The 26810-nt window shown below is 42.0% G+C and overlaps 1 protein-coding gene across 1 annotated transcript in view; it reads right to left on the bottom strand.

Annotated features, from left to right (window-relative positions):
• The window catches only part of LY86 (lymphocyte antigen 86), a gene marked incomplete at both ends in the record, with an annotated part of 60166 nt that extends 33649 nt beyond the window's left edge, over window positions 1-26517 (bottom strand). The window contains one exon of the mRNA XM_080710745.1: window positions 26382-26517. Coding sequence (XP_080566871.1) covers window positions 26382-26517 — 136 coding nt within the window. The remainder of the gene's footprint in view (window positions 1-26381) is intronic.
• Window positions 26518-26810: the final 293 nt, after the last annotated feature.

The raw sequence follows: 26810 nt of genomic DNA, 5'->3' as shown, positions 1-26810 counted from the left end.
AGGATGATATGGATTCCAGGACAGCCTCAGCAGCATACTGAGACTCTCAGCAACTTAGCGAGACCCAGTTTCAAAGCAAAAAATAATAAAAAAGGACTGGTGGGGGGGGTAAAAAAGCTTGGAGGTAAAATGCCTCTGGGCTCAATGTCTAATACCATAAACAAACAAACAAACAAACAAATGAACACAAACAACCTGTTGGAAATTGGCCTACCCTCTCCCATGAAGAGGTTGGGATTCTTCAAGCAGAGTCACTGTGGGAGGAAATGATGTCCCTCCAGCCTCACCTCCACCAGCTTTCCCGTGTTCACATCCAAGGACAGCCCCTCCCTGTGAAGGTGGCCTCTCTCTTCCCCTTGCTCTCTCTTCTTCTCTTCCCCCTTCCTCCTCTCCTTTCTCTGCATCCCATCCATCTTCTCCCTTTCTTACCCTCTTTCTCTTTTTCTCCACATACCCTTCTCCAGTACTGAGACCTGACCATACCCTCAAGCCCACTGGCTTTCCTCCTACTGTATCTTAAGTTTCATGGCTGGTTCCCTGGGACCCACTTTACTTTAGGAGCCTGTATTTCCTCTGCATGTGCTGGAAGCAGAAAACAGCCTGACCCAGGAGTATGCCGATGTCCAGGAAACATGCGTGTTTGATTAATTTCCAGTGAATGTCTTGTGAGAGGCTCATGGCTCTCACAGGAAGACTTTGCTTGCTCTTACCTCTTCTGCACCTTCAACGCCCACTCCAGGCTCAACCACACTCTCCCCAGGATGCCATCTGGGGCTTCTCATCTGCCCTTCCTCTGGCCCCCCATGGCATGCCGTGTATGCCTTTATCACACCTCATAGTCAAGCAGTGTGGACATTATTGCTATATTGCTCTTCTTGTGAATTATACAAGGGAGTAAGCTATGAGAGGTTAGAAACCATGTCGACATTATTAAAGTTCAGATAACCAGTATCGAATTTAGTGTTTGTCACCAGCATCAGTTGGTTGGATAAATAAATGAGGAAGAGAGAAGGTCAGATAATTTGATGACCACAGAAGACATCAGGAAGTGAAGCTTCTATTTCCAGCTCTGACTTTGATGGGTGCCAGCAATTACTTGGGAAGCCTGGGTTGTGAAGCTGGGTTGTCTCTTTATCCCCATAGTAGACACTCTCTGGAAAGGTGCGGGTGAATTAGCTTTTCTTGACAATAACAGAAATAGTTACTCTGGTACTTGGGATGAAGTTTCTGAGGCAGACATCCCCATGTATTTTTGAGAATTCTCTTCCAGATATAGTGAAATAACAAACAGACCTTGCTTTTGACTAGGCTGGCAGATCACCAGTACTGCAAGCTCGTACTCTGCTCATGGTGCCAATCCAGCTGTGCTTGACTGTGTGCTTGACTAGGGGTTTTAATTTTCTCTTATGAATTCATAGAGTAACTTTCACAGGCCATTGTAGATCCTTAAAAGAAGATGATGCCTATGGCCTTGGTCAAATGCCATCGCTGGAAATCCATTTCTGCCACAACAGACAACTAAGTTCATCTTTTCTGTTCTTGAATCCACTGTGTCCCTTCTGTCCCCTTCCCTCTCTATAGAAAAAGAAATAACAATGCGCTGACTATTCTAGCTATGATTTTCTGTTACTCCCTGATCTCTTATATTTTCCACTAGTCAAATTGTATTACTATAGAGTAGTCCAGTAGGGCCCCAGTGGGTCACTGGTTCAAATAACACTTCTACTCCGAGTCTATTCTGCTAACATTGCTAACATCTCATTGGGACTTGACTTACACACTCAAAGTTGTATATATAATACAATTTCTTGTTTTTCACCTGAAGTATGTAGATGCCTAAGCATGGTTCTTGATAGCAAATGTAATAAAAATGGAATTATTACTGTCACAGTTGAATATCCACTACTTCTGAAATAAGAAAATAAGAACCTCAGTGCCCTGAAGGCTGCCTGGTAACCATGGTAAATGACTTTTTAAGTGTTAAGGTATGTTTGGGTTGCTGATCTGAAAATTCAGGATCTCTCACTTGTCTGCTTCAAACTGGAAAAAAATGAAATTAATAATAGTCTCTTTATTGACAGAACAAGGTAGTAACATGCAAGACTCCCTTGGCCTCTGAATCCGTTGCCCTAGAATAACTAAAGTTTGGCTTTTAAAAAGCATGAGAGGAGGTTGTTTTTATATCATGGTATAGTAGTTCCCCCTTACTTTCTGTGATTTTAGTTATGTTCATCTGCAGCCAAAATATATTGAATGGAAAACTCCAAAAATAACAAGCCATATGTTTCATAATGTTTGCCATTCTGAGTGCGGTAAAGTCTCAAGTCTCAAGCGGTAAAATGTGCGGTAAAAAGTGCGGTAAAATCTTGCTCAGGATATGAATCATATCCTTTGTCCTATGTATCCATTAAGTATACGCTGCCCACCCATTAGTTACATAGTAGCTGCTTTGGTTGTCAGAGCGACTGTTACAGTATTGCACAGCTTGTGCTCAAGGAGATCTTCATTTAACTTAATAATGTTCTCAAAGTACAAAGTACCAAGAGGAGCAGTGAAAGTGCTTCCACCAAATGAAACAATGAAGGTTGTCTATTTAGTGAAGAAAAAAATCATATGCTGATATTGCTAAGATCTATGGTAAAAATAAAATATATATGTACACATATTTCTATATACATATATATAAAAGAATGCTAATATATATTTTATCACATATATGCTAAATATATTTATATAAGAATATAAATAAAAATAAATATTATAAATAAATAAATACTACAAATATATATATATATATATAAGAATGCTAACATATATATACACACACACATATATACATATATATACACATACACACACACACACACACACACACATATATATATATATATATATATATATATATATATATATATATTAGCATTCTTTTTGGTTTCAGGCATTCACTAGGGGTCTTGGAATATATTCCATGAGGATAAGAGGAGACTACTGTAAATAGGATTGTAGCAGACATGATTCTGCAGTTAGGAATGATCTGTGCAATCAGCAACCAGTTCTCAGAGACAGCTTCATGTTGGAATCACTTAAGGAGTGCTGTAAACAAAACAAAACAAAACAAAACAAAACAAAACAAAACAAAAAACAACAAAGCAATGCCTGGATCTGACTACAGCCATTCCAATGTCATGGACCTGGGTGCTGTCTCAGTATTGAGATTTTTTTTTTTGTACTGGGGGCAATCTACTTTTGAGCACCACTAGCTCCTTTTACATTTTATTTTGAAATAGGTTCTAAGTTGCTGAAGTTCTCACTAAGTTCTTGAGGGTAACCTTGAACCTGTGATCCTCCTGTCTCAGCCTCTCAAGTACTGTGATTACAGGCATGTGTCACCATGCCCGTGCGCTGAGGATTTTAAACACTCTCTAGGCGATTCCATCTCCCACCTCACTTGAAAGCCATTGTTTGTTAGAAGTCATCTAGGTTGTGGGCTGGCTCCCTGAGTGTATGATTTTATAGGTGGGCTCCTAGTACCACACGCTACTCCAGGCTCAAAATGCAATTCTTCCGTAAATCTAATAACTCTCTTCACTAACCATTTCACAAGTTTTATAGAATTTATAGTCACTTAGGGAGCTTCAGTAGTACATCCCACCTCCCCAACCCTAACCACTGGATTACCGGCTCCCTCTCTTCCTCTCTTTTCTCTCTGTCCCTAGAGAGACAGTCTCAGTGCTAAGGAGTTGGAAGCACACCAACCCTGTACCTCAGCAGCTGCAAGTGACTTCTCAAGAATTCTTTCAAGAAAGGCAGGGCTCTGCTTAGGTATAGTTCCGGCAACAGCTTCTGAAAGCATTTGTTTTTGTGACATGTCCTGAGCATCAACTTTCTGTCAGACATAGTCCTAGGCTTGGAAAGGTTTATGATGGATGTCCAGGGACCAAGAAGATAGAAGTAAAAAGATGAGCAGTGGGTTAGTGGCGGCTGGCAGAGCATTTTACAGGACACATCTGTAAAATGCTCCCAGTGTGAACAAGATCAGGAAAGAACAGAAGAAATGGGATGTCTCTGAATAGGAGGTATGGGGGCCAGGAGATACAAGGCCGGAGGTGGCGGGGCATTTTAAGAAGACCTGGGCTAAGTGAAGAGCTCACGAGGAGCTTGGTGCTTTGATATAGAGCAGTAATTTGTAGGTGATGTTTGCTTGGACATGCACAGACCTGAAGGGTTCGAGAATCCCCTCCAGAATCATTCAGGAAAGACCAGGACAGCTAGCCAGTTTCTGTCGACTATGAACAAAGCTGTCATGACCATTCATGTGTGGATATAGCTTTCATTTCTCTGGGATAAATGGCCAGTCATGGGATTGCTGAGTCATATGGTAAGTGTATGTTGAATTTTACATTTGACATTCTTTCCCACCAGTATATGGTGTGTGTGTGCGTGTGTGTGTGTGTGTGTGTGTGTGTGTGTGTGTGTGCTGCAGTAGGTAGGGTTCTTTTAAAAGAGACTCTTGCTGGAGAAGCTGGTTCCCTAGGGAGAAACCTGAGGGGCCTTGCAATTGGATGGGAGGCTGACAACTTCTACACCCACTCAGCCCTCAGGGATCTGGCAAACAATCGCTGCCAGAGGAGCTAAGTAGCCTCTGCCATGGCTAAGGCTATGCAGGGGAGGGGCAGCGCGGGGGCCTGGACAGTTCCTGTCTGCTGAGTCGCTTCCCTTCCTTTCTATGCTGCATTCAGGGTCCCAGAGGCAATTCTTGTCACACTCAGGCCCAAAAGACAAGTGATAATTCTTGAGGTAGCCCACCCCCAAAAAAATACTTCCTAGGAGGAGATCAGTTTAATGTATTTTCCTCCCGCTCCTCCTTACACATTATAATGAATTGTCCACTCTTGCCTCCAGCCCCCTAGCTGACCCACAGGAGATAAAAAAAAAATCAATTTTCACTTTTCCTAGGAAGCAATCCTCCTGCTGGCGGAGACGACTCATAAAGAGCCTTCTTTTCCATCTTAGCACAGCTCAGTGGGAGTTGAGTTCAGAATGCTTCTGAATGCGGCTATCTCTGACTGAAGAGGAGGGGCGCGTCACCACCAAGAGGGACTTGATTCAGAGATCACAGACTCGGTCTTCTGTAGAAAATAAGAGGCCCAGTATCTTCTGAATGTGGAATACCAGGGTTCCTAAAGATGTGCCAGAACTTTGCCCGCTCAGTGTGAATGCCTGTCAGGATGACTTGGAGTGAAATCCGGGAAGTCAAATTCTTCACTCCCCAAGCCAATTCACCTTGTCTTTTTACATCTCATATGTCAGTGAGCCAAATGGAGCCCCAGTGGGTGGGTCTGCTGGAGGCCCGCTCAGCAGGAGAGTACACACCTGTGATCCCAGTGCTCAGGAGGACTGCAGACTTGAAGTGAACCTCAGCTGCTTAATGAGGCCTTCAGCAACTTGGCCAGACTGTTTCAAAATATAAAATAAGATAGGGATAGGAGTGCAGCTCATAGGTAGAATGCCCCTGGGTTCAATTCCCAATAACACACACACACACACACACACACGCACACACACACACACACACACACACGTTCTCCCTGCCTGGAAGGAGGGAACTATCTCGACAGCAAACTCTGCACTTCCTGTCTGTATGTTATCATTTGTGAAACACAGAACATTTAGGAACAGGACGTCTGTGGGTGTGGATAGCATTGGATTACGGGCTTCTGCCAGTGTCTGAGTTAGCTATAGCATGCCCCTTAAAGCGCTCATGTGTTAAGCTCAAGGTGATAAAGTTGAGTCAAGAGAATCGTAATCTCATCAGCGGATAAACCCACTACCATGGATTTATCTGGGTAGAAACCTAGGGAGGCTGAAGAAGGAGGATTTCTGGGGGAGGATCTTTAGGGATCATGTCTGTGTCTCGGACTCTCCTTGCTTGCTCTCGCTTGCTTCTGGCCTCTGTGATTTGAGGAGCAAAGCCCTGTGCATGTCTTTGTCTCTGTCTCTGTCTCTGTCTCTCTCCTTCCTGCCGCCATGCCCTGAGATCTGTGGTCCCCGGCCTCACAGGAACCTAAATCAGAATTTCCAAGGACACTGTGAACAAATAAATCTTCTTTCCTCGCGTTATGCAGCCAAGTCTTTGGATTGTAGCAGTGAGAACTCTAAGTACTAAAGGAGAAAAGAAGTCGAGTCTACTGCAGTCGGCTTGACTCCTCTGCCAGCAATGTAAGTTCCTAACCAAAGAAAGGACTCATTTTTTCTGTTTTCCAAATCAACATTCCCGAATTTTATTCCCCTCTTCACTGGAGAAATAAAAATGGTTTGCCAAAAATACAAAAAAGAATCATATTGAAAGGCAGAAAGCTGCCATGAGAAATGAGGCGGAAGCCGGGCTTCAGGTGAAGGGCTGGGAGCAGCGCACCTGTTGGGTAACCGCAGCCTCCAGCCCCTGCTGGTCCCACACCTTCACCGCACCGCGGGCGCTCATCCTGCTTCACAGCAAAGTTGCAAAAAACTCCACTCAACACCGTTCTTAACACCTTCTTAACCCCTTGAATATTGTTCAGCCTTTTCTTGCCATCTGTTCATGTGTTTTCGGAACATAACATTGAAAAACTGTCAGTGTGTGGAGACATTACTGGACGGATCTGATGATGCCAGAGAAACTTTTCTAAATACCTTTGCCCAGGCTTGAGCTTCAGAGAAATACAGAAAGAAAAGTCCTGGACTGGGGAATATTTTCTGACATAAGAGGCATAAATAACAGATTATTTTTTTTTTACAACCAACTTCATTTAGATTTTATATATCATGATCTCTAACATAATTTATCATATTTTTCTTTTGTGCCCTGATCTTTCTATGTTTCTTCCCAGTATTTTTCTGGATTAGTTGGACTTTAAATATTTTCTTTTACTATTTTAGAAGTTAAATATTTCTAGTGCACAATAGTTTTCAGTGACACAAAATTGGGAAGCAACCTCAATATTTATCAAGAGAAGGAGGAATACAGTTGTAGCCTGTATATACAATGATGTACTCTAAGGCCATGGGAATGAATTAACTAAAGTGGTGCGTGCTAGCTATCTCCTAGAATAATGTAGCAAATTGGTCCTCAAATAAATTAATTCAATTTATTCTGGTAACTTGATTAGGTTTTTCTATGTAGACAGCTGTGTTGAAGATGCATAATAACAGCTTTGATCCCACCTTTTAAGTCCTTAGACGTTTATCGTTTTGTTTTATGATCCTCGTGGGAGCCTCAGCACATTATTAAATAGAAGAGGTGATGATGGACATACTTGCCTCATTCTGAATTTTAAACAAAAAGCTTCCAATGTTTCTCAATTAAATATAATATTCAAGTTGTATGTGATGGCGCACAACTGTAATTTCAGTACTTGGGAGGCGGAGACAGGAGGATCACAGGTTCAAGGCCAGCCACAACAACTTAGTGAGACTATTTAAAAAAATAAGGCTGAGGGAATGACTCAGAGGTAGAGTGCTCCTGGGTTTAATACCAAGTATCAAACACACAAATAATATAATGTTCATTGTAGAGCTGTACATTAGGTACATTTCTTCAGAGAGCAGATAGATGATATTTTTTTTCCCCTTTGGTTCTGGGGATGGAACCCAAGGGCTTTCTACCTCTGAGCTACATCCCCAGACCTATTTTTTACTTTTTACTTTGAAACAGAGTCTCACAAGGTTTTAGAGGGCCTCACTAGGTAGCTGAGTCTGGCCACAAAAATACGATCTTGATCCTCCTGTTTCAGCCTCCCAAGTACTGGGATTATGAGCGAGAACCAACACACCTGGCTCAGATAGCTGATTTATAAAGTGCAATTTGGTGATCTTAATTTGTTTTGTAAGCACCTTCATATATATTTTATTTATCATGACCTCTAACATTATTTATCATCTTTACTTTTCTTTTGCACCCTGATCTTTCTATGTTTTTTCCCAGTATTTTTCTGGATTAGTTGGACTTTAAATTTTTTCTTTTACTATTTTAGAAGTTAAATATTTCTAGTCTTGAAGTAGTTACCCTTGACATTTCTGCACAAATATTTTATTTTAAAAAGTTTAAAGTTAACATTTATTTTAAGCCATTTTTCCTTGGTATGTATGTTTATGTTGATTTATTTATACTGTGGTAAAAAAAAAAGCATGGCATTAAATTGGCCATCATAACCAATTTCAAGTGTCCAGTTCAATAGTGTTGGGTATATTCACACTGTTATCGACAGATCTCTAGAACTTTTTAGCCTTGTATAACTAAACATTCCCCCAGAAGATAAAAGCACAAGGACATCAGCATGCCTTGGATTCAAGCTCCAGACCTCCTGCGTGCATGGTGGTGATGCTATTGCTTGGGCTGCCTTAGTCTCCTGATTGTGCAGCTTTTATTCCTCCTCCTGGTATTTGCACCCTTGAGCCATCCTTTCCCTGATTAGGGACTTGTGTGTAAATAGAGTTTGATACAATGTTGAGACTTCAGAGCCTTCACTCTACATGAAGCAGGCTACCATGTTGTGAGCAGACCTGTGGAGGGACCCACATGCCAAGGACCTACGATCTTTGTCTGAAAGCCACGGAGGATCTGAGTCCTGCTAAGGGCCATGGGAGTGAGCTTGGGAGGGGATCTGAGGCTGCCTGTAGCCAGCCACACATCACATGAGTTGGAAGCACCCTTTCCCATCAGCTAAGCTCACCTCTATAGCTTTCTGAGCCACATCAAATTCCTGCCTGCCCCAGAGACAGAAGCTGTGAGTTGATAATGTTTGTTGGTTTAAAAAGCTGCTACATTAAAGGGTAATTTGTTATGTAGCAATAGAAAACAAAATACATTCTTGTTTCAAATTAGACATTGCTGTCATTATATTCATTCTTGTTAGGTTGGCCAGTTCTTGGCTTGCTATTCCAGCTTGCATCCAAGAACCACTTCTGAGAGTATTTTACTTCTTTCTAAAGTAGTCTTTGAAAGATCCTTTAGTAAAGGTCTTCCAGTGGCACGTACTCTAAATTTTATTTGTCTAAAAAGTCTCCTATTCATGCTCATCATTGAATACCCTTAGCTATGTATAAAATTCCAGGTTGATATATATATATATATATATATATATATATATATATATATATATATATATATATATATATATATATCTACTATCTAAATACAATCTAGACTAAATATAATTTTTATTTGATAATTTCTCTTGCTACTTATACTATTTTCCCTCCTGTTTGGTGATTTGTGTGTTAATTCCAATTATTTTGGTGTAGAATTCATTTTAGGAGTCTGCATAGGCAATGCTCTATATCCTGAACATAAAGATCCATATTTTTCAGTTTTGGAAAATTTCCAGCATTTTCCAGCTCTTTTTATTCTCTCTATTTTTTTTTACTGTACTTTTAGCTCATTATTTTTCATCTCTTGATTCTCTGTGATACTTTTGAACTAATGGTTTCATACCTTTAGTCCAGTTCACTATCTTTAGCTATTTTAAAATATGTGTTTTAACTTACCCATTATTTTTATTTCAACAATTATGCATTTAATTTTAAATATAATTCTATTTTTTGCCAATTTTCCAGAATGGGGTTTCATGTCCTTGTGCTTTTAAATTTTGGATTGTGAGCTCATGGTTGAATATTTAGAAATCCAGCGAAACATGAATTGAGAGTGTGTGTTCCTCCAGAGACTAAGAACATTTCCTTCTGAAAATGTACTCCAGATGTTCCTAATCAAAAAGCACTTTAACTTAATTCATAGGCTTGGGATTTCTTAAACCATGAAGGTAGTATATATGCATTTCCATATAATAGCCACTATAATACACCTATCTGATATCATATTTAGAGCTACTAATTCTCATAGAATTCCTGGTCTTCTGTTTGGCCTAATATTATATATTTTTCTTACCCACTTTTTAAAACTATGGCTCTAACTTTTATAAGATATTAGCTTTATGAAGCTGTCAACTCTCCAGTGTCCCATGCGCTGGACATTGCTATAGACTTCCATGGCAGCGGTTCAGGTAAGGTGACAATAGATTCTCTTTGGACAGACACAGCTTCAGTGTTAATCTCCACTCGGTCTGTTTTGGATTTGTCTTTGTTCTTGCTTCTAGATAACTTCCATCCTTTCTTTGGCTGTACATTTAAAAAGACTATGGAACATCATGTCCAATATTTCATAGCAAGACAGATTTACAGGATACATAAACTAGAAGTTGGGTAGGATATTTTTTTGTGGACTACCTTGGTCTCTTGTTCACCAGTGTCTTGTTTGTGAATGCTTTCATATCTATTAGTGACCTACATGCATGAGAACACTGTAGCAGGGTGCTGTGGTTCACGGTCCAAATGTCCTTGTCTTCCTCAATTCAAGTGTTAAAACATAATCCCCAGAAATTTAATTCCCAGTATAGTGGCACTATAAGGTGAGGACTTCATGATTGGATCATGAAGGCAGCACCTTCAGGTGGGTTCACTGCCCTTAGTTCGAGGGAGCTTGTGTTGTGCCCTTTCCACCAAGTGAGGGCACAGCTGGAAGGCACTGTCTAGGAAGCAGGGAGCAAGCCCTCACTAGACATGGGTCTGCCAGTGCCTTGACCTTGGCCTTCTCAGCCACTCCAGCGAGCAGTGAATTTCCTTTGCTTATAAATTGCCCAATTTAAGCTATTCTGTTCTAGTAGACTGAGTGGACTAAGACACAGGACAATTTATTATCACTAAAAGATTTTTTCCTGCAAATAATATGACTCTTTAAGGTTTTCTCTAGGTGTACGAGTAAGCTTGTCTCATGAACATGGTCAGCAGAAGTGCTAGGAGATAGTGCTTCTGGAACAGCTCTTAATAAAAAACAGATGGGAGTTGGTAGATCCATAGTCCGGTTTCTTCCCCTTCTGGATGTAACATCTTTGAGGCATGTCCCACAGACCTCCAAAGGTCCCTAGAAGACTGTTCCTTGCCCCTCAGTGATTACCTGTGTTCAGTTATTTCCTTCCTTGTCTCACGTCTTCACTCTTTTCCTGGTGTTTCCTAGGATTATTTCCCAAGCAAATTTGCACTTGATTTCTTGTGCCAGAGCCATGTAATAGCCACTATAATAAACCTATATGGCATCATATCTAGAGCTACTAACTCTCACAGGACACTTATTTTCCTTAGAGAGGAGGAAGAGTTAGATAACTTCCCTGGTCTTCTGTTTTGCCTAATATTACATTTTTTAAACCCACTTTTCCTAAGATTTTTAAGGAAAACTTAACAATATTTAAATCAGTTCCACTAATTTAGACTGAGTGTGGATTCTCCATATGGTGCTAAGTGAATGCAAATGTGACTTCATCTCCAAGGAACGTATCCTAGCCTTCTTGCTCTTCACCCTCTCTTAGAGATGCGCATATCAGTGATGCTTGTGGGTATCATGAAACATTCTAACAGAGTTAGGTCTTTATCAGCACCAAATCCAGGTTGCAATTCCAGGTATCCAGATGGTGAAGGAGTTGGAATAAACTCAATTTATTTGGATCCTTGACTTTTGGGTAAGTAAGAATATCCAGATTGAATAGGTGAATACTTTACTATTATATAGTTGTTATTCTTGAGGGTTCTTGTGGTGAAACAACTTTGAGAGTAAGGATGGTGATGGTGTAACTGAACTGTAAGATGCTTCTGGAGGATGGCTTGTACCAATGGGAAGGTGGCAGAGTGGGGATGATGGAAAGGGTATGAATTGATGGAACTCTTTCCTCTCTGTAGCAGAGGTTGCCAATCAGTCGCCCCAGTATTCCTCCTAGCTTTCTTATATACTTTGTTGATCTGTACAAAAATGTTTAAAAACACTTAGTTTATATATATATATATATATATATATATATATATATATATATATATATACAAATATATTACTTATGAAGTTGTACCTGTAGATTAGGAACTGTAGGATTATTATTTTTTTTTAATTAGGAGATGAAGCATCTCAGGTCCCACAGACCCACACGGCACTACAATACAACTGAACAGCAGAGTCCTAGAGATGAGGTGAATATCATGGTTCTTGATACTTTATAAACTACACTGACTCTATTCATTACAGTTACCACTTGATTAATGATAGGGCTCTGTCCCAATGAACCCATCAGAAGTTGAAAATGAGCTGGGCGTGGTGGTGCAGACTTGTAACCCCAGCATTTGGGAGGCTGAGATGGAAGGATTGTGGTTCTCCGCCAGCCTCAGCTACTTAGTGAGGCCCTTTGCAACTTGGTGAGACCCCTGTTTCAAAATAAAGGAATGAAAAATAGGGCTGGGGGTGTAGCTCAGAGGTAGAATGCCCCTGGGTTCCATCCCAGTACCGCAAAAATAAGAAGTTGAAAATGTCATAAACTGAAGATACATGTAATACCCCATAATCTGCTGAACATCACAATTTAGCCACGCCACAGAGCACCTGCTGTTTGTCCTCCTATTCTAGGGGATGACTAAGAGCTGCATCTACTGCCAAGGCCCAGCACTGAGAGAGGGTCATATCACATATTGTTAGCCCAAGCAAAGATAAGAATTTGAAATCGGAAGTACAGTTTTTATTGAATATGCATTGCTTTCTGCAAGAATGCACTTGTATTTCTGACCCTTGCCTACATCTTCTGGCATGGGTGACATAAAGGGGATCTGATTTTGTAGGATCATAGCTATGGCCTTTTCTCTTTTGCTGTCATTTCCCCAAATCCAAAGGTCCACCTTCCTGGAGGGCAGCCCTGCTCAGAACTGAGATTGGGTGACTCACACAGGTGCCTCCTGCTCAGGATCCTGGCTCTTGGTTCTAAAACCTCAGATGCTTTTTTGTTAAGATGCTTGATATTTGCTAGAGCTTGTGCTCAGTTCAACTGAAAGACCCTCGCAGAGGGGAGACCCTTAATCAAGCCTTGGGATAAGTGATGCCAAGTACACACGAGAGACTTATGTCCTTGATGCAAAAAGCAAAAGGTTTATTAAGGAGCCAGTGCACTGGGGCCGACTCGTATCTCACATAAGAGCAGAGGAGTTCGGCCTCGAGCGACTGAAACTGAGGGTATTTATAGGGAAAAGACCACTAGTTAAGGGGGGTTTTGGGCCAGATTACATACGTTTACAAAATATTACAGAATCCTTTGAAAAGTACATTCTGTAGTCACATGTTAGATAAGTTACTAGGTGTAGTCAGCAAGTTCCCAGCACAGGACGCGCTGACCCGGCAAGTATAGATAAGATGTTAGATGGGTTCCTGGAACAGGGGTGTACTTATTGCATATTTCTCATTCTCGAGCCTATATTTCTTAAACTGCAGCAAAAATATTTTTTAACTATTAGCTGGCTGCTAGGGGCCTATAATTTTTCTTTTTAAAATGGAGCCTTTCACAACCACTGGTTCAAATAAACCTAGAGTGACTGGCAACTTTCTCCTTAGGTGTATTTTGGAGAAGTGAACACGTATTTACATATGAATTGCTCTTTAATTTGGTCAAAACTGAAGTCAAGAACAAGGTGGAAACACTATTGTTCTCTCTGGAAAAATAAAATTCCTGCCCCCTCCCCCCCATCTACTTGGATTCTAAACAGCTCAGTTTAAGTCTAAGCCAGGCTAGAATTTAGTGTCCAGGGACTTGAAGCTCCTAGCACTTCCTTTTTGAAATATCTTCCATTCAGTTGAGCCAGACCCGAGGCAGATAGCGCCAGTGCAAGGGGGAGCAGGAGAATTTGGCACTTAACTGGTGGCTAAAGTTTGCTGACTATAGTAAGCTTTTCTTAATATGGAGAAAATAATAGAAGAAGCAAATCAATCTGGCATCAAAATTTCAGGCTTTATGAGTCTAAATCACCTGTGTTGTTTCATCAGGGACCCATCATGGTTATATGTTTACCAAACTCTGTCACAATGATTTGTTTACCAAAACATTCTTAATGAGGCTCATATCACATAAGGCAGTAGCCTTACTTTAAAAAAGGGTTTTACTTGCAATGCTCCACAAAAATGCAGTAAATCCCTTTATCTGTGGTTTCACCTTCTGTAGTTTCAGTTCTCGCTATGGTTCGAACTTATTAAATAGACAATGCGAGAAATATGGTAAGATTTAAATTGTATGCCACTCTGATTGGCATGAGATGAAACATCATGTCATCTCATTCTGTCTCACCTGTGATGTGAATCACCTTTTCCTCCAGTGTATCCACACGGTATGCACTACCCACCCATTAGGCACTTATAAGCCATCTCAGGAGACTGGACTTCGAGATCACCACAGTTTAGGAGCTAAAGCCAGGTACAATGGTATGCAGCTCTTCTATTGTCATTCCAGTTCTGCTTTGGGTCTATAAAAATTTTCTAAAGCCATATATATATATTTTGATTTTCCTTTTTGTTGGTCCTATATGGCGGAGAAAAGTTGGACTAAAATATAATGATAAAGATAAAAGATAAAATAAAGATGGATTGCCAGGATGCAGAAACAAATGGATTACTAACAGAAGAATCAATAGACATCTCTCATAAAAAGGAAGACTAATGGGATTTTCCCACATGATTTCAGTTGTCTTAAAAAAATGAAACTGTTAACATGAAGCACATTCTTTATACTTGTCTCTGACCTTTTTGTTCCGAGACCAGAATTCGAGATGGACAGTTTAGTTACCTGATACTCATCAGGAAATACGTGCTATTTATGTTTAAAATGTACTTAGTGATACACACACACACACACACACACACACACACACACACACACTTGTGTGGTGCTGGGGATGGAACCCAGGGGCATTTTACCTCTGAGCTATATCCCCAGCCCTATTTTTTTTTTTTTTTTTTTTTTGTGGTACTGGGGTGGAGCCCAGAGGCTTTCTACCTCCGGGCTACACTCCCAGACCTATTTTATATTTTATTTGGAAACAGGGTCTCACTAAGGTGCTGAGAGCCTCACTAAGTAGCTGAGGCTGGCTTCGAACCCGTGCGATCCTCCTGTCTCAGCCTCCCGAGTGCGGGGTTTATAAGCATGCGCCACCACACCCAGCCCCAGCCCTATTTTTTATTTGGAAACAGGAACTCACTGAGTTGCAAAGGGCCTCACTAAGTAGCTGAGATTGTCCATGAACCGTGATCCTTCTGTCTCAGCCTCCCGAATGGTGGGATTACTACCACGCCTGGCTTTACTTAGCTATATTTAATGACCTCATTTCTGAATTCATTTTTCATCATGATAGCTTTCATTTTGATTATTGTTGTTTAATAGTATGAATAAATAGAAGGTTTATGCCAGTAGACACTCAGTATTTAAAGTCCTTGGTCTCTAGCATGCATTCACAGGAGTCTGATCTCTGTTGGCTCCAATCCAATGGATCCTTCTAATCTGAGCAGAGTAAATTTTACCATGAAACAAGCAAATGATAATGATATGAAATGTCAAGGTAAAATTACTTTTTGGCACAATAGAGCAGTTTATCCGTGAGAATAAGGAACTATTGTTTATTGCTCTGAGGAAGATGGAAATAGAGGAAATACCTTTGAAAAATGAAACATCTTTAACATGAATGTCTCAAGTATATTATAAAATTCTAACTCTGTTGCATTCCTTCCATCCTTCTAAGCACATTAAACATTCAATTTAACTTGAAAAAAAAGAAAGAATCCATCTCAGTTATCAGATTGTCTACTGTAGTACTACATGCTTGTGTTCAAGCTCTCTTAATTCCTTATTAAGGGCCTCCAAAGCACAGTAGTAGTAATTCTGGCAATTTTATTGCAGTATATTTATTTTCCCTATTTCATTTTATTATTGTTGTTATTAATCTCTTACTGCTCCTAATTTATAAATGAATCTTTATCACAGGCATGCATACATAGGAAAAAACATAGTAGTTAGGGTTTGGTACCATCTATAGTTCTATGCATCTACAGAGAGTCTTGGAACATATCCTCTGAGGATAAGAGGGGCTGGTGAATGTCATTTCCATGTGGTGTCTGCAATAATAGAAGTTTTGTGGAATTGTTGGACCTCTCAAAAATATAACAGGGCCCATGGATATTTAATATATGCAAAAACCCTTATTTTATGGGGGTCTTGGCCAAGAGGGGATGTGGAAAAATCACCTCAAGATCAGGGCTGACTAGAAAGAGGATCCTTTGTACTTTGGAGATGTGGGTGTGAAGGAGGGGGTCTGGCCTTGGCTTCTTAGAGACTGGGAAGTTCTCACAGTGGTTTTTATGCCTAAGGAGGAAGCAGAGCTTGCCTGGGAGAGTCTTCTTGGGCTCTGCCAGGAGCTGGCTTTGTGACTGGTTGGGACAAATTGCATTTCCTGGCTCTAAGTTTCCTCTTTTGAAAAAGGGGGCACTTGGATTGAAGCCCTGAGGCTCTGCCTGGCCTGGGCATTTTCCACCTCTAGAAAAGACCCCCTGGTTTGCCTGCCCGTCCATGCAGAATTCCTGACTTGCAAGAAAATTAGTCAGAAGTGACAGCTTCCCCTCAACTGTCAGGGGTCACAAGGCAGACTGTCGAATCTGCCTTGTAGGACAGCAGCTTGGCACCCCGCAGCTGCTCTGGGCACTTCATCCCATACTGAAGTACGCTTTCCTCTCCTCACAACCACAGAAAACTTCGACTGAAAGACCAAAGTCCTCCATATCCATGCAAGTGCATTTCTGTGTAACCAGTAATCCTCATCTGTGACAGAGGAGAGTAGGGGTACTCCATCATTCTCTCCTTTGCTAATGGAGTAAATGGAATTAACAATACCAGGCAGTTGCTGGGAATAGGAAGACAGACAGCATCTGCGGTTTTGAGCTCTTGAAGACCTCATCTATGCTGGGTGGGGTGGTGCACACCTGTAATCCCAGTACTTGGGAGGCTGAAATAGGAAGATTGCAGGTTCAAGAACAGCCTCACTAAACTAGTGAGACTCTTAGCAATCTAGCAAGAGCTTGTGTCAAAACAAAAAATAAAATGAGGCTAGGGGTGTGGCTCAGAGGCAGAACGCCACTGGGTTTAATCCCCAGCACCCCACACTCCCACCACACACACAAGACAATCTCATTTCTTGTGACCCTGACTCTAAGATTTACTTAGTGAAAGCCTGGTGTGGTGGTCCCACACATGGTAATCTTAGTGTTTGGGAGGCTGAGACAGGAAGATTGCAGACACGTGGCCAGTGTCAGCAACTCAGTGAGACCCTTTGCAACATGGTGAGACCCTGTTTCAAAATAAAAAATAAAATAGGGATGGTAGTATGGCTCAGAGGTAGAACACCCCTGGACTCCATCCCCAGTACCACTAGCGGGGGAATTACTTACTGGGTATGTCTGGGTAATAACAGAGAAGGAAAAGAAAGTGGACCATGCCCCTAGCACAAGATGAACATGAAGTCTTAGTTATTTTTAAATTCAGAATGTTTTTATCCATGTGGAGAGACCAGAGAGAACCACGCAGTTTTCTCTATCTTTACAAGTAAAAGAGTTATGAGTGAGCCAGAGTCTTGGAAAAAATAGGACAGAGGACTGATCAGTTCAGTAGAAAGCTGGACCACAGTAGGGTCAACACCGGCCATCACATAAAATATGTGAGTAGAAAGACAGCTCAATACTGTGTTCTAAGACAATGAGTGAGCTCAATGTAAGAAGCTAGAGAATATTATGCTAAATTAGATCAGCCAGACTCAAAAAGTCAAAGGTTGAATGTTTTTTCTCACATGTGGAAGCTAGAGAGAAAATAAGAAACAGAAGGGACTTAGATAAATGAGGAGAGAGCCCAGTAGAGTAGTGGAAAGGGATTGTGGGAGGGAGAGGAGGGAAGGGAAAAGAAGAACTGATGAAGGAAACCGTTCGAATGATGCCCATGTGTGGAGGCATCATTACCCAGCTCACTATTATGTATGGGGAGGGTGGGCAGCGGGTGGGACCTGAAGGGAATCACACCAAGATCTACGTGTATGTCTGTATGACTTTGAACCTCACTATGATGTATAATTACAATGTACTGATAAATGTATAAAAAAGATGATCCTTAGTGATTCGGACAAAGTCCATTATCTCCTCTAAATGATCCTTCTAATGATGCGTTGTGATGACCCTGGCAGGCTGAGGATGCACGCAGACCAGGTCAAGGTCTAACACCAGTGAGACCATGAGTTGCAAGACAGTGACACAGTAGAATGCTGAGAGCACAGCTTTTGAGGAGCCAAGCTCCAGCATGCAGGGAACTTTGTAGAAAGAGGAGCTTAAAAAGTCGTAAGTGAAGAGGGTTCAGATGGGCGTGGTGCTGTACACCGGTGATCCCAGTGCTTGGGAGGCAGACACAGGAGGACGCAGATTTGAGGCTAGCCTTAGCAACTCAACAAGATCCTCAGCAACTTAGTGAGATATTGTTTCAAAATAAAAAATAAAAGGGGTGTAGCTTAGAGGTAGGATGCTCCTGGGTTCCACCCCCAGTATGGGGAAGGATGGGGAGAGCTAGCACTAAGTTTGCTGACTGACCATCAAGCCCAGAATCAATTGGTTGGGTAACTCAAAACCTACATCTTTGGCTGATGTGAGGCAAAAACCTTTCTATTTACTAGATATCTAGGAAATGCTGAAATAAATGTTACCGTAACCTCAGGAATGTGTAAGAGGTGTAAGGAAGAATAAATATCATTACAAAGATGACAGAGAGAAAACCCATGATGTCCATATTTTGAGACAAATTTAAGAAAAATAATAAGTATGATGATTTTCTGATTATTTGCGTGCTCTTTGCTATTAAAGACTTTAAAGCAATTAAAAATATGCTTCCTGTATTAGAATAAACGATTAAGACAATAGTAGAGATAAATTTGTGGCCAAGGTACACATCTGCAATTTTTTTGGTTAAATTTACAAAGTTTTATTGTAGTGGTTTTATGGGTAGTATTTAACTGCTCAAAGGAATACATTTAAAATACTCTATCAGAAGCCAAGCATGGTGGTGCACACCTGTAAATCTAGTACTTGGGAGGCTAAGACAGGAGAATCACAGGTTCAGGGTCATCCTCAGCAATTTAGAGAGAACCATAGGAACTTAGTGAGACTCTGTTTCAAAATAATAAAAGAGGCTGAGGGGATAGCTTGGAAGTACTGGGTTCAATTCCCAGTAACCAAAACAAAAAACAGTATCAGAAGAAAAAAAAATGAAGCAATAAAACAGACCCAGAAACCTTTTATATTAAGAAAGATCCCAGCAGTGGGGAAGGCATCCAACGGTTAACAGTCAAGGAGAACCCTGATTGTTCTATCCAGGATTTCTCACTGATGCTAGTGCTGTTTCTAGTCCCACTAAGGAGGGGAATAAATGTCCAGTTTCAAAGAAAGGAGCCTTTTTGACAGCACCCTGGCTGAACAGGCAGCCAGCATGAATCTTAGGACTACAGGCTGTGCTTGGAAGGGAGAGCAGGATTTCTGGCTGGAGAGCCTTTTCTGTCCTCCTAGCAGCTGACCTCCTCCAGGCCGGGGTCTGAAGCCATGGCCAGGACCCCACACTGCCTGTTCCTTTGGGAATGTACTATCTGGGGTGCTGTTTTTTACCAAAAAAACCCAAAAAGCAACACCCCAGTACCACCAAAAAAAAAAAAAAAATTGGAGTAAAAAAGCTTGCTCTACTTCAAGCAGCCTGCTGTTCAATCCTGCATGCCCCAAGTTAGCACTTTGGAATTGCCTGTCTCTCTGGGTGTGTGTCTATTTTTCCTTAATTGTACAATCTTAGAGCCCTGTTAATCTGAGAAAATATACTAAGAGAAGAATTGCTTTCTGTGTATAATATTTGAAAATATGACTATATGGCCTGTGATTTTTTTGATGATGTTGTTTCTTCTGTGTTTGTCTTATGCTCCATTTACTTCAGAATTATTAGGTTCCCAGGAAAATGGCTTCCCCTCCCCATTCATTTCCTTCTAGGGCAACTTTAAAAAAAATTTTTTTTTCTGTGAGTAATCGATATGCTTTGTTCACTCTGTTATGTGGCTGGCTCATTTGCAGTTTAGCCCCTATTATCCAGGAGATGCTGCCAGCATTGTTTTGCATTCGCAAAGTCTGATTAATTGTCCTACTTGACGTCCTTGATGGATTGTTTAGGTGCATGTGACCTGATTTAGACTTTGTAATTAAGGGACTCTTTGGAGGTCAGATTAATTATCTGTCTTATAGCAAACTTCAGCAACACGTGGAAGCTCTGTAGGCAGATGTGGACAAGGCTGACTGCCTTCAAGGACAGGACAGCAGGTGTTGATTCCAAGTTTGAAGCTTGGGGACTAGATGCTATAGCAACCTGACCCTGGAAACTCCCAGGGAGGCCAGGCCCCATGGGGATCACTGGCAACATACCACCCAAGATGGGGTTCCCTTCTTTCCCCACCTACTGGCAACTCTTTCAAAGAAGCTATTACTGGGTATAGGAATTGGGTTTCCCCACAGAAAAAGCCTGCACAGGAGGGCTCTCACTGCAAAAAGCACTCTGCTGGCTGGGTGTGGTAGTGCAGGCCTATAATCCCAGCACTTGGGAGGCTGAGACAGGAGGATCGCAGGTTCATGGCCGGCCTCAGCAACTTAGAGAGATCTGTTTCAAAATATAAAATAAAATAAAGCTGCGGTATGTCTCAGAGATAAAAAAAAACAACAACCCAGGATCGATCTCTAGTACTGAAAACAACAACAAACTGTGCTGATAAGACTGATGAGACAATGGCCTTTTGTTTGCTTCTTTTAATTCAGGAGCAGGTATTTCCAGACATCCCCTGGCAGCAAAGGAGAACTTGGTACACATGACTGAAAACTGCAGATGTGGTGGTTCCCCTCTGCGACCGCTCCAGGCTCCTGAATGCTTGAGAAAGAAGAGTGAAACTGGTCCAGGTCTGAATGTGCATAGAGATGCTAAGAAAGAGGTCGTAGAAGAGAAGCCATCCTTTATTACCTTTCCACCTAAAGCTTCATTTTGAGTTTTGTCGTCTCCCTGCTCCTGTTCTGAGTCTGGGATCAGATGCTGTAGACTGATCCCACTGCCCAGCCTGAAGTCACTGGGTGTGGAGTCAGAACACTTTAGTTTGTATCATGGCTCACGTGTGTTCCTTTATTTAAATAATTAATGTGCCCGTCCCTCAGTTTTTGACATCCAGAAAAGGGAGATTACATCCTACCTACCGCATAGGACTATTTGCAAGGATTAAATTAGGCCTGATAAGTGGAGGGACTTTATTACATTTTAAAATGGCATTTAGAAGATACAGTGATGATTCTCTGAGAGGAATCCTACAAATTTCTTATAATCATGGTGGCTTTTTTTTTTTTTTTTTGCGGCACTAGGGATGGAATCCAGGGGCATTCTACCTCTGAGTTACACTTGCAGCCCTGTTTTTTTTTTTATTATTATTTATTTTGAAACAGGGTCTCACTGAGTTGCAAAGGGCTTCACTAAGTAGACGAGGCTGTTGTCGAACCGCGATCCTTTTGTCTCAGCCTCCCAAATGCTGGTAATACAAGTGTGCGCCACCTCGCCCGGCTCATGGTGGCTTTGGGATGAGTTCATTTGCCCAGGTAGCTTCTTTATGGTTGGAAGCATTCAGAGGAGAGGTTCTGTAACTGAAGCTCTGATTTGGTAAAGAGCTTGAGAGAGTCCTTCCTATCCTGACCAAACAATTTTATTTTGGGACTAACGATTGAACCCAGGGTTGTTCTGTCTCTGAGTTACAGCCCTAGCTCTATTTGATATTTTGTTTTGACACAGAGTTTTGCTAGGTTGCTGAGAGTTTCACTAGGTGGCTGAGACTGACCTCGAACCTTGAATTCTCCTGTTTCAGCCTCCCTAGTTCTAGATGGCTAATATTTAAGGCTCTTGGGCCAATCAGTCGTGTTCACACTACCCAATTCTGCCATTGTAGCACAAGAACAGCCATAAATAGTACATAAAAAGAGCACATTATTTATGGGCCCATACATTCAAATTTCATGTAATTTCCATGAGTTGTACTGATACAGATTGTATCGTAAATGTCACCCAAAGTGTCATTAAAGGCTTGGTTCCCCAGGGTTGTATTCTTGGGGTATGCTGGAAACTTTGGGAAATGGGGCCCAGTAGGAGGAAATTAGGTCACTGGGGTGTGCGCTCACAAGGGGCTATGGGACCCTGGTCTGTTTCTCTTTTCACTTCCTGGCCATGAGATGAAATGCTTTGCTCCACTACACTCTCCCACATGATGTTTTGCTCATCAGAGCCCCAAGTAACAGGGCCAACTGAACATAGAATGAAATCTTCAAAACTGTGGACCAAAATAAATTTCTCTGTATAAACTAATCATCTCATGTATTTGTTGCAGTGATGAAAAGACTTGTTCTTTTGAATGCTTTAATTGTTTAAAAAAATAAAACTTATTCTCAGCTCGTAGGCCATGCAAAGGAGGTCTTGAGTGGAATTTGGCCTACAGGCACCAGCCCTATGGGAACCACTCATATGGCCAGATTGCCTACAAGTATCACAGAAACCCAGGGGACGTGCAGTCATTTAGACATGGTTCACGGGTCCCTCATTGTTCAACTTTCTGCTTGGTTGGTGTTAGAGAATGTGACATGATGGCAATTATGTTCATACTCGTGGCTCTTACCAGAAAATAAATCTAGATCTCTGCTATCCAACCCTTATAAAAATGCAGTAACAAAAACCACAACAACCTCAATAGTAATATTCAAGGAGGATTTCCTGAAGAACACACAGTTTATCCATTCCTATAGACAACCCAAACCTCTCTTAAATAAGCCAGATCTGTGAGTATTGAATTCATGGGGGGTTCTAGAGTGGCCCATTGCAGAATCTATCCTGATCTGGGCTCTTGTCCACACCAAGGAACCAAGGCATTTCCTAGAGATGGTGTCCAAGAAGTCATCTGCTCTGAGGACCATCTGCTCTCATCCCAATATCAAAAGAAACTGCAAATATCCTTAAAATCGGTTTTACTTTAGAAGCAATGTCATTTCCTTGTTTGATCTGGCTTTGAGGAAGCTCATAGTCAAATATACCACTATTGACTATGAAAGTTATCAGTAGCAAAGATATATTGAGTATCTAATATGTGATAAGCACTTTGCATGCAATCTTTTTTACTTAACCATCACACAGCCCATCAAGGTAACTACACTGTTATCTCTACTCCAGTGGGCTGAATAATGGTCCTAAAAGATACCCCTGCCCTGGTCCCTAAAACCTGTGAATGTCACCTTCCATGTCAAAGGTGACTTTGCAAGAGGCAGAGAGAGATTTGATGCAGAACAAGCAGGCAATATGACAACTAAAGAAAGATGTAACACTTTCACTGAAGAAAGATGCTGGACTTGAAGATGGAGAAAAAGGCCGTGAGCCAAGGACTATAGTTATAGAAGCTGTAAAAAGCAAGGAAAAGATCCTGCCCTAGAGCTCGAGGGAATGAGTCCTGCTGACATTTTAGCCCCGTGATGCTGATTTCAGGATCTGACCCCCAAAACACTGAGAGGAGAAGTATTGTTTTAAGCTGCCATTTGGAAACTAGTTACAAATATACCCACTATACAAACAAGGAGATGATATCTAGAGATTATCACTCAAGGCTCCGTATGAGATTTCTGGATTCCAGATCCTAAGCCCTTTTCCCTCACACTACCTCGTCTGTCACATGTGTGCTGACCTCCCCTGGTCTGGCTGACTGCTGTGACAATTTATCATAGACAAGTGGCTTAACCCATACACAAGAAATACATATACACAGCCCAGGGCGTCAGAAGTCTCAGATCAGTCTCAGTGAGCAGGGTTAGGGTTCTTGGAGTGGGCTTCCTGGTTTACAGAGGACTTTCTTCCCACTGTGTCCTCACACAGTGGAAACAGAAGGAGCTAGATGGGTTCTCTTGTATAAGGGCACTAATCCCATTCCCACGGATCCACCCTCAAGACCTGATCACCTCCCAAAGGCCCCCACCTCCTCAAACCATCACACTAGGGGCTAGGACTTGACACAAATGTTTGCTCTATAATACCTTCCCTAACTCTCCCCTCCACGTTTCTCACACTGCTGTCGGTCTCCTCTTCCCTCATAGGTATCTCTGTGACTTCCTTCATTTCTTTGTGTACCAGAGGCAGCACATAGGTAAATGCATTGGTGGGCATTTGTGACAGGTCTCTGGGCTTCTTGTGTTAACATATAACTTGACAAAGAAAAGGTTCTTGAATGTCGTGGTTTCACCTTATGCTCTGATTAAGACCACGGGCTTCTTCCTTCCTGCAGCACTAACCCTTGAACAGGGTAGGACTTCTGCTTTTTCAGAAAAAAAATTTTTTTTTTTTTTTGCTCACTTCCTGGTAGCTGTTGAGAGCCCAGAAACTGCCTATGAAGTTCCTTCTGTCTCTTCAAAGTTCTTTGTACTATTCACAACAGTTTCTAGCCCAAGCTCTCCTCTCTGCCCGACACATTAACATCACAAAATGAAAAGAGAAATCCAAACCTTGGAAAATGATAGATCCTTTATTTTGTCAGATGACTCTCCCACACCTGGGTGGACAGTGGGATCCCAGAGGCCTCTGGTGTGCACTAAGGATGTCTAAACACCAGGCTGGTGTAGCTTTTTCACTTTGTTATCGAGGTGAAGGGCTTGTTGGGGATGCCTCCCCGAGGACCCTGCTACAAAATGGCAGACCATCTTCACTGGGCATGCAGCCCACCAGCCAAATTTGGTGCTTAAATGGCATCTCTTCTCTACCTCCTATGGCCTAAATATCAGTCGGCTCTCCACAGTGTCACAGCACCTTGCCTTTTCCTTCTACCTACCATTCAAGATTAGATCACCAGGCTCTGCCCGTTTCTGCCCACTCGGGAACCTTACAGTGGGCTGAGTCGTATCTTCCAAGATTCCCATGCTGAATTCTAAGCTCCAACACCCAGAATGTGCTATATTTGGAGAACAGGTCTTTAAAGAGGTGACCAAGTTTAAATGAAGCCATTAGAATGTGCCCAATTCCATCTGATTGACGTTCTTATAAAAAAGATGAGGATAGAGACACACACCGTGAAGACCATGTGAAGATGCAGGGAGAGGACAGCACATGCCAGCCCTTGCCTCCATCTCAGAGGTCAGCCTCCAGAGCTGGGAGGAGAAAAGGTTCTACTGTTAAGCCAAGAAGCGTGGAGTGCTTGTCATGCCAGACTTGGCAGGCTAAGACACCCAACAGATTGGTTCAGATGTGCTATTCACTGGATTGTGACTTCTCTGTAGGCAGGTTGTTTTGGCCCATTGGAGTAACATTCATATCTCCCTGTCTTTCTTTGTGTGCTAACTGGGTAATTTGTAAGAACAGAAATTGTTGGTTGATGGTTCTGGGGTCTGGAAAGCCCAAGATTCAGAGGCCAACATCTGACGAGGGCCTTTCTGCTGTGCCATAACATGGCAGAGGAACAAAGGGTTTGGGGGAGACTGAACTTGTTCTGTTTATAGTTAATGCACTCTGGGATTCCTGGCTAATGATGCTAGTTCACTCCTAAAAGCAGAGTCCTCATAGCAGAATCATCTCTCATATTGTCCTGGTTTTCCCACACAGCTGAATTGGGGGTTAAGTTTCCAACATATGCTTTTTTGGGGACACATTCAAACCACAGCACTCATGTGTGTATGGTACTGGGGATTGAACCCAGGGGCATTCTACTTCTCCCAACCCTATTGTATTTTTTTTTTTTTTTCAAAACAAGGTCTTACTAGATTGCTGAAGGACAGGCTAAGTTGCTGAGTCTGGCCTGGAACCTGCATTCTTCCTCTCTCTGCATTCTTCCTCTCTCTGCATTCTTCCTAAGTACTGGAATTATAGGCATGCATGCCACCATACACAGATTCACTTTTGTTATCTTTAACAAAAGATAACAAATATCTTTAGTTACCTTCTCCCAAAGTGGTTGCTGAATTAATAAGGGATAACACTGCCAGGGGCTCTCTGGATCTTGAGCAAAAGTGGGTTTTTCACTCAACTTGCAAACTAAATACACTGGAAAGCTAGTCTAAGTATGCAAATTTGGGGGAAAGTTCTATTGGGGGGCATCTTTTCCTAATTTTCAGCTGGTGAGTTTCATAATCTGAAGGATCCATTGACCAGCTTGCTCCTTTGGGGCTCTTTGGTATTGTCAGTGAATTGCTGTATTAATCTCTTTCTTACCCTCTTTGTTGCTCTTACCAGGAACTCCTCCATCCCTCCTGCCCCTCCTCCCCAGGGCCTCCCTCCAGTTGCATACCATAGTTGGAGAAAGCCTTAGGCTTTCTCTTCCCTCACCCATGCCAACTAAGCTCTCAGGCAGCTCAATCTATGGGCGCATTTTCCCCATCAACACACGAACATTTTGAAAGACCTTACCGCAGCTCTGGTAGAGCACTTGTAAGTTCCCATTCCTGCAGGCTGTGTGCGTGGGCCACGCTGCTTCTCCACCTCGGCCACCACTGCTGGGGGACATCAGAGTCCAGGCAAGGAGGACAGCTGCAAAGCCATTCATGGTGAGGGTGTGTGTGTGTGTGTGTGTGTGTGTGTGTGTGTGTGACCTAGAGAAAGACCTGGCCCAGCCAAAAGGCCTCCAAGGTGCTTCCCCGCCCCTCATGAAGAGGGTAGCATGTTTGGTTTCACTTCTCAAATCTCAGAATCTCAGGCTCCTGGGGATGCACCATACCATGAGAAACAAATCAGACTGTTCCACAGGGCCTCAGGCGCTTGAATCGTCAGGGTGTGGCTGGTGGGCATCTGGGAGAGCAGGCAAGTTGAATTTCTGCTTTCACAGCAAATGATGGATGA

Source organism: Muscardinus avellanarius (genome assembly GCF_963383645.1).
Source record: "Muscardinus avellanarius genome assembly, chromosome: 14".
Taxonomy (NCBI): Eukaryota; Metazoa; Chordata; class Mammalia; order Rodentia; family Gliridae; genus Muscardinus; species Muscardinus avellanarius.
This window is presented reverse-complemented; position numbering and strand designations above follow the sequence as displayed.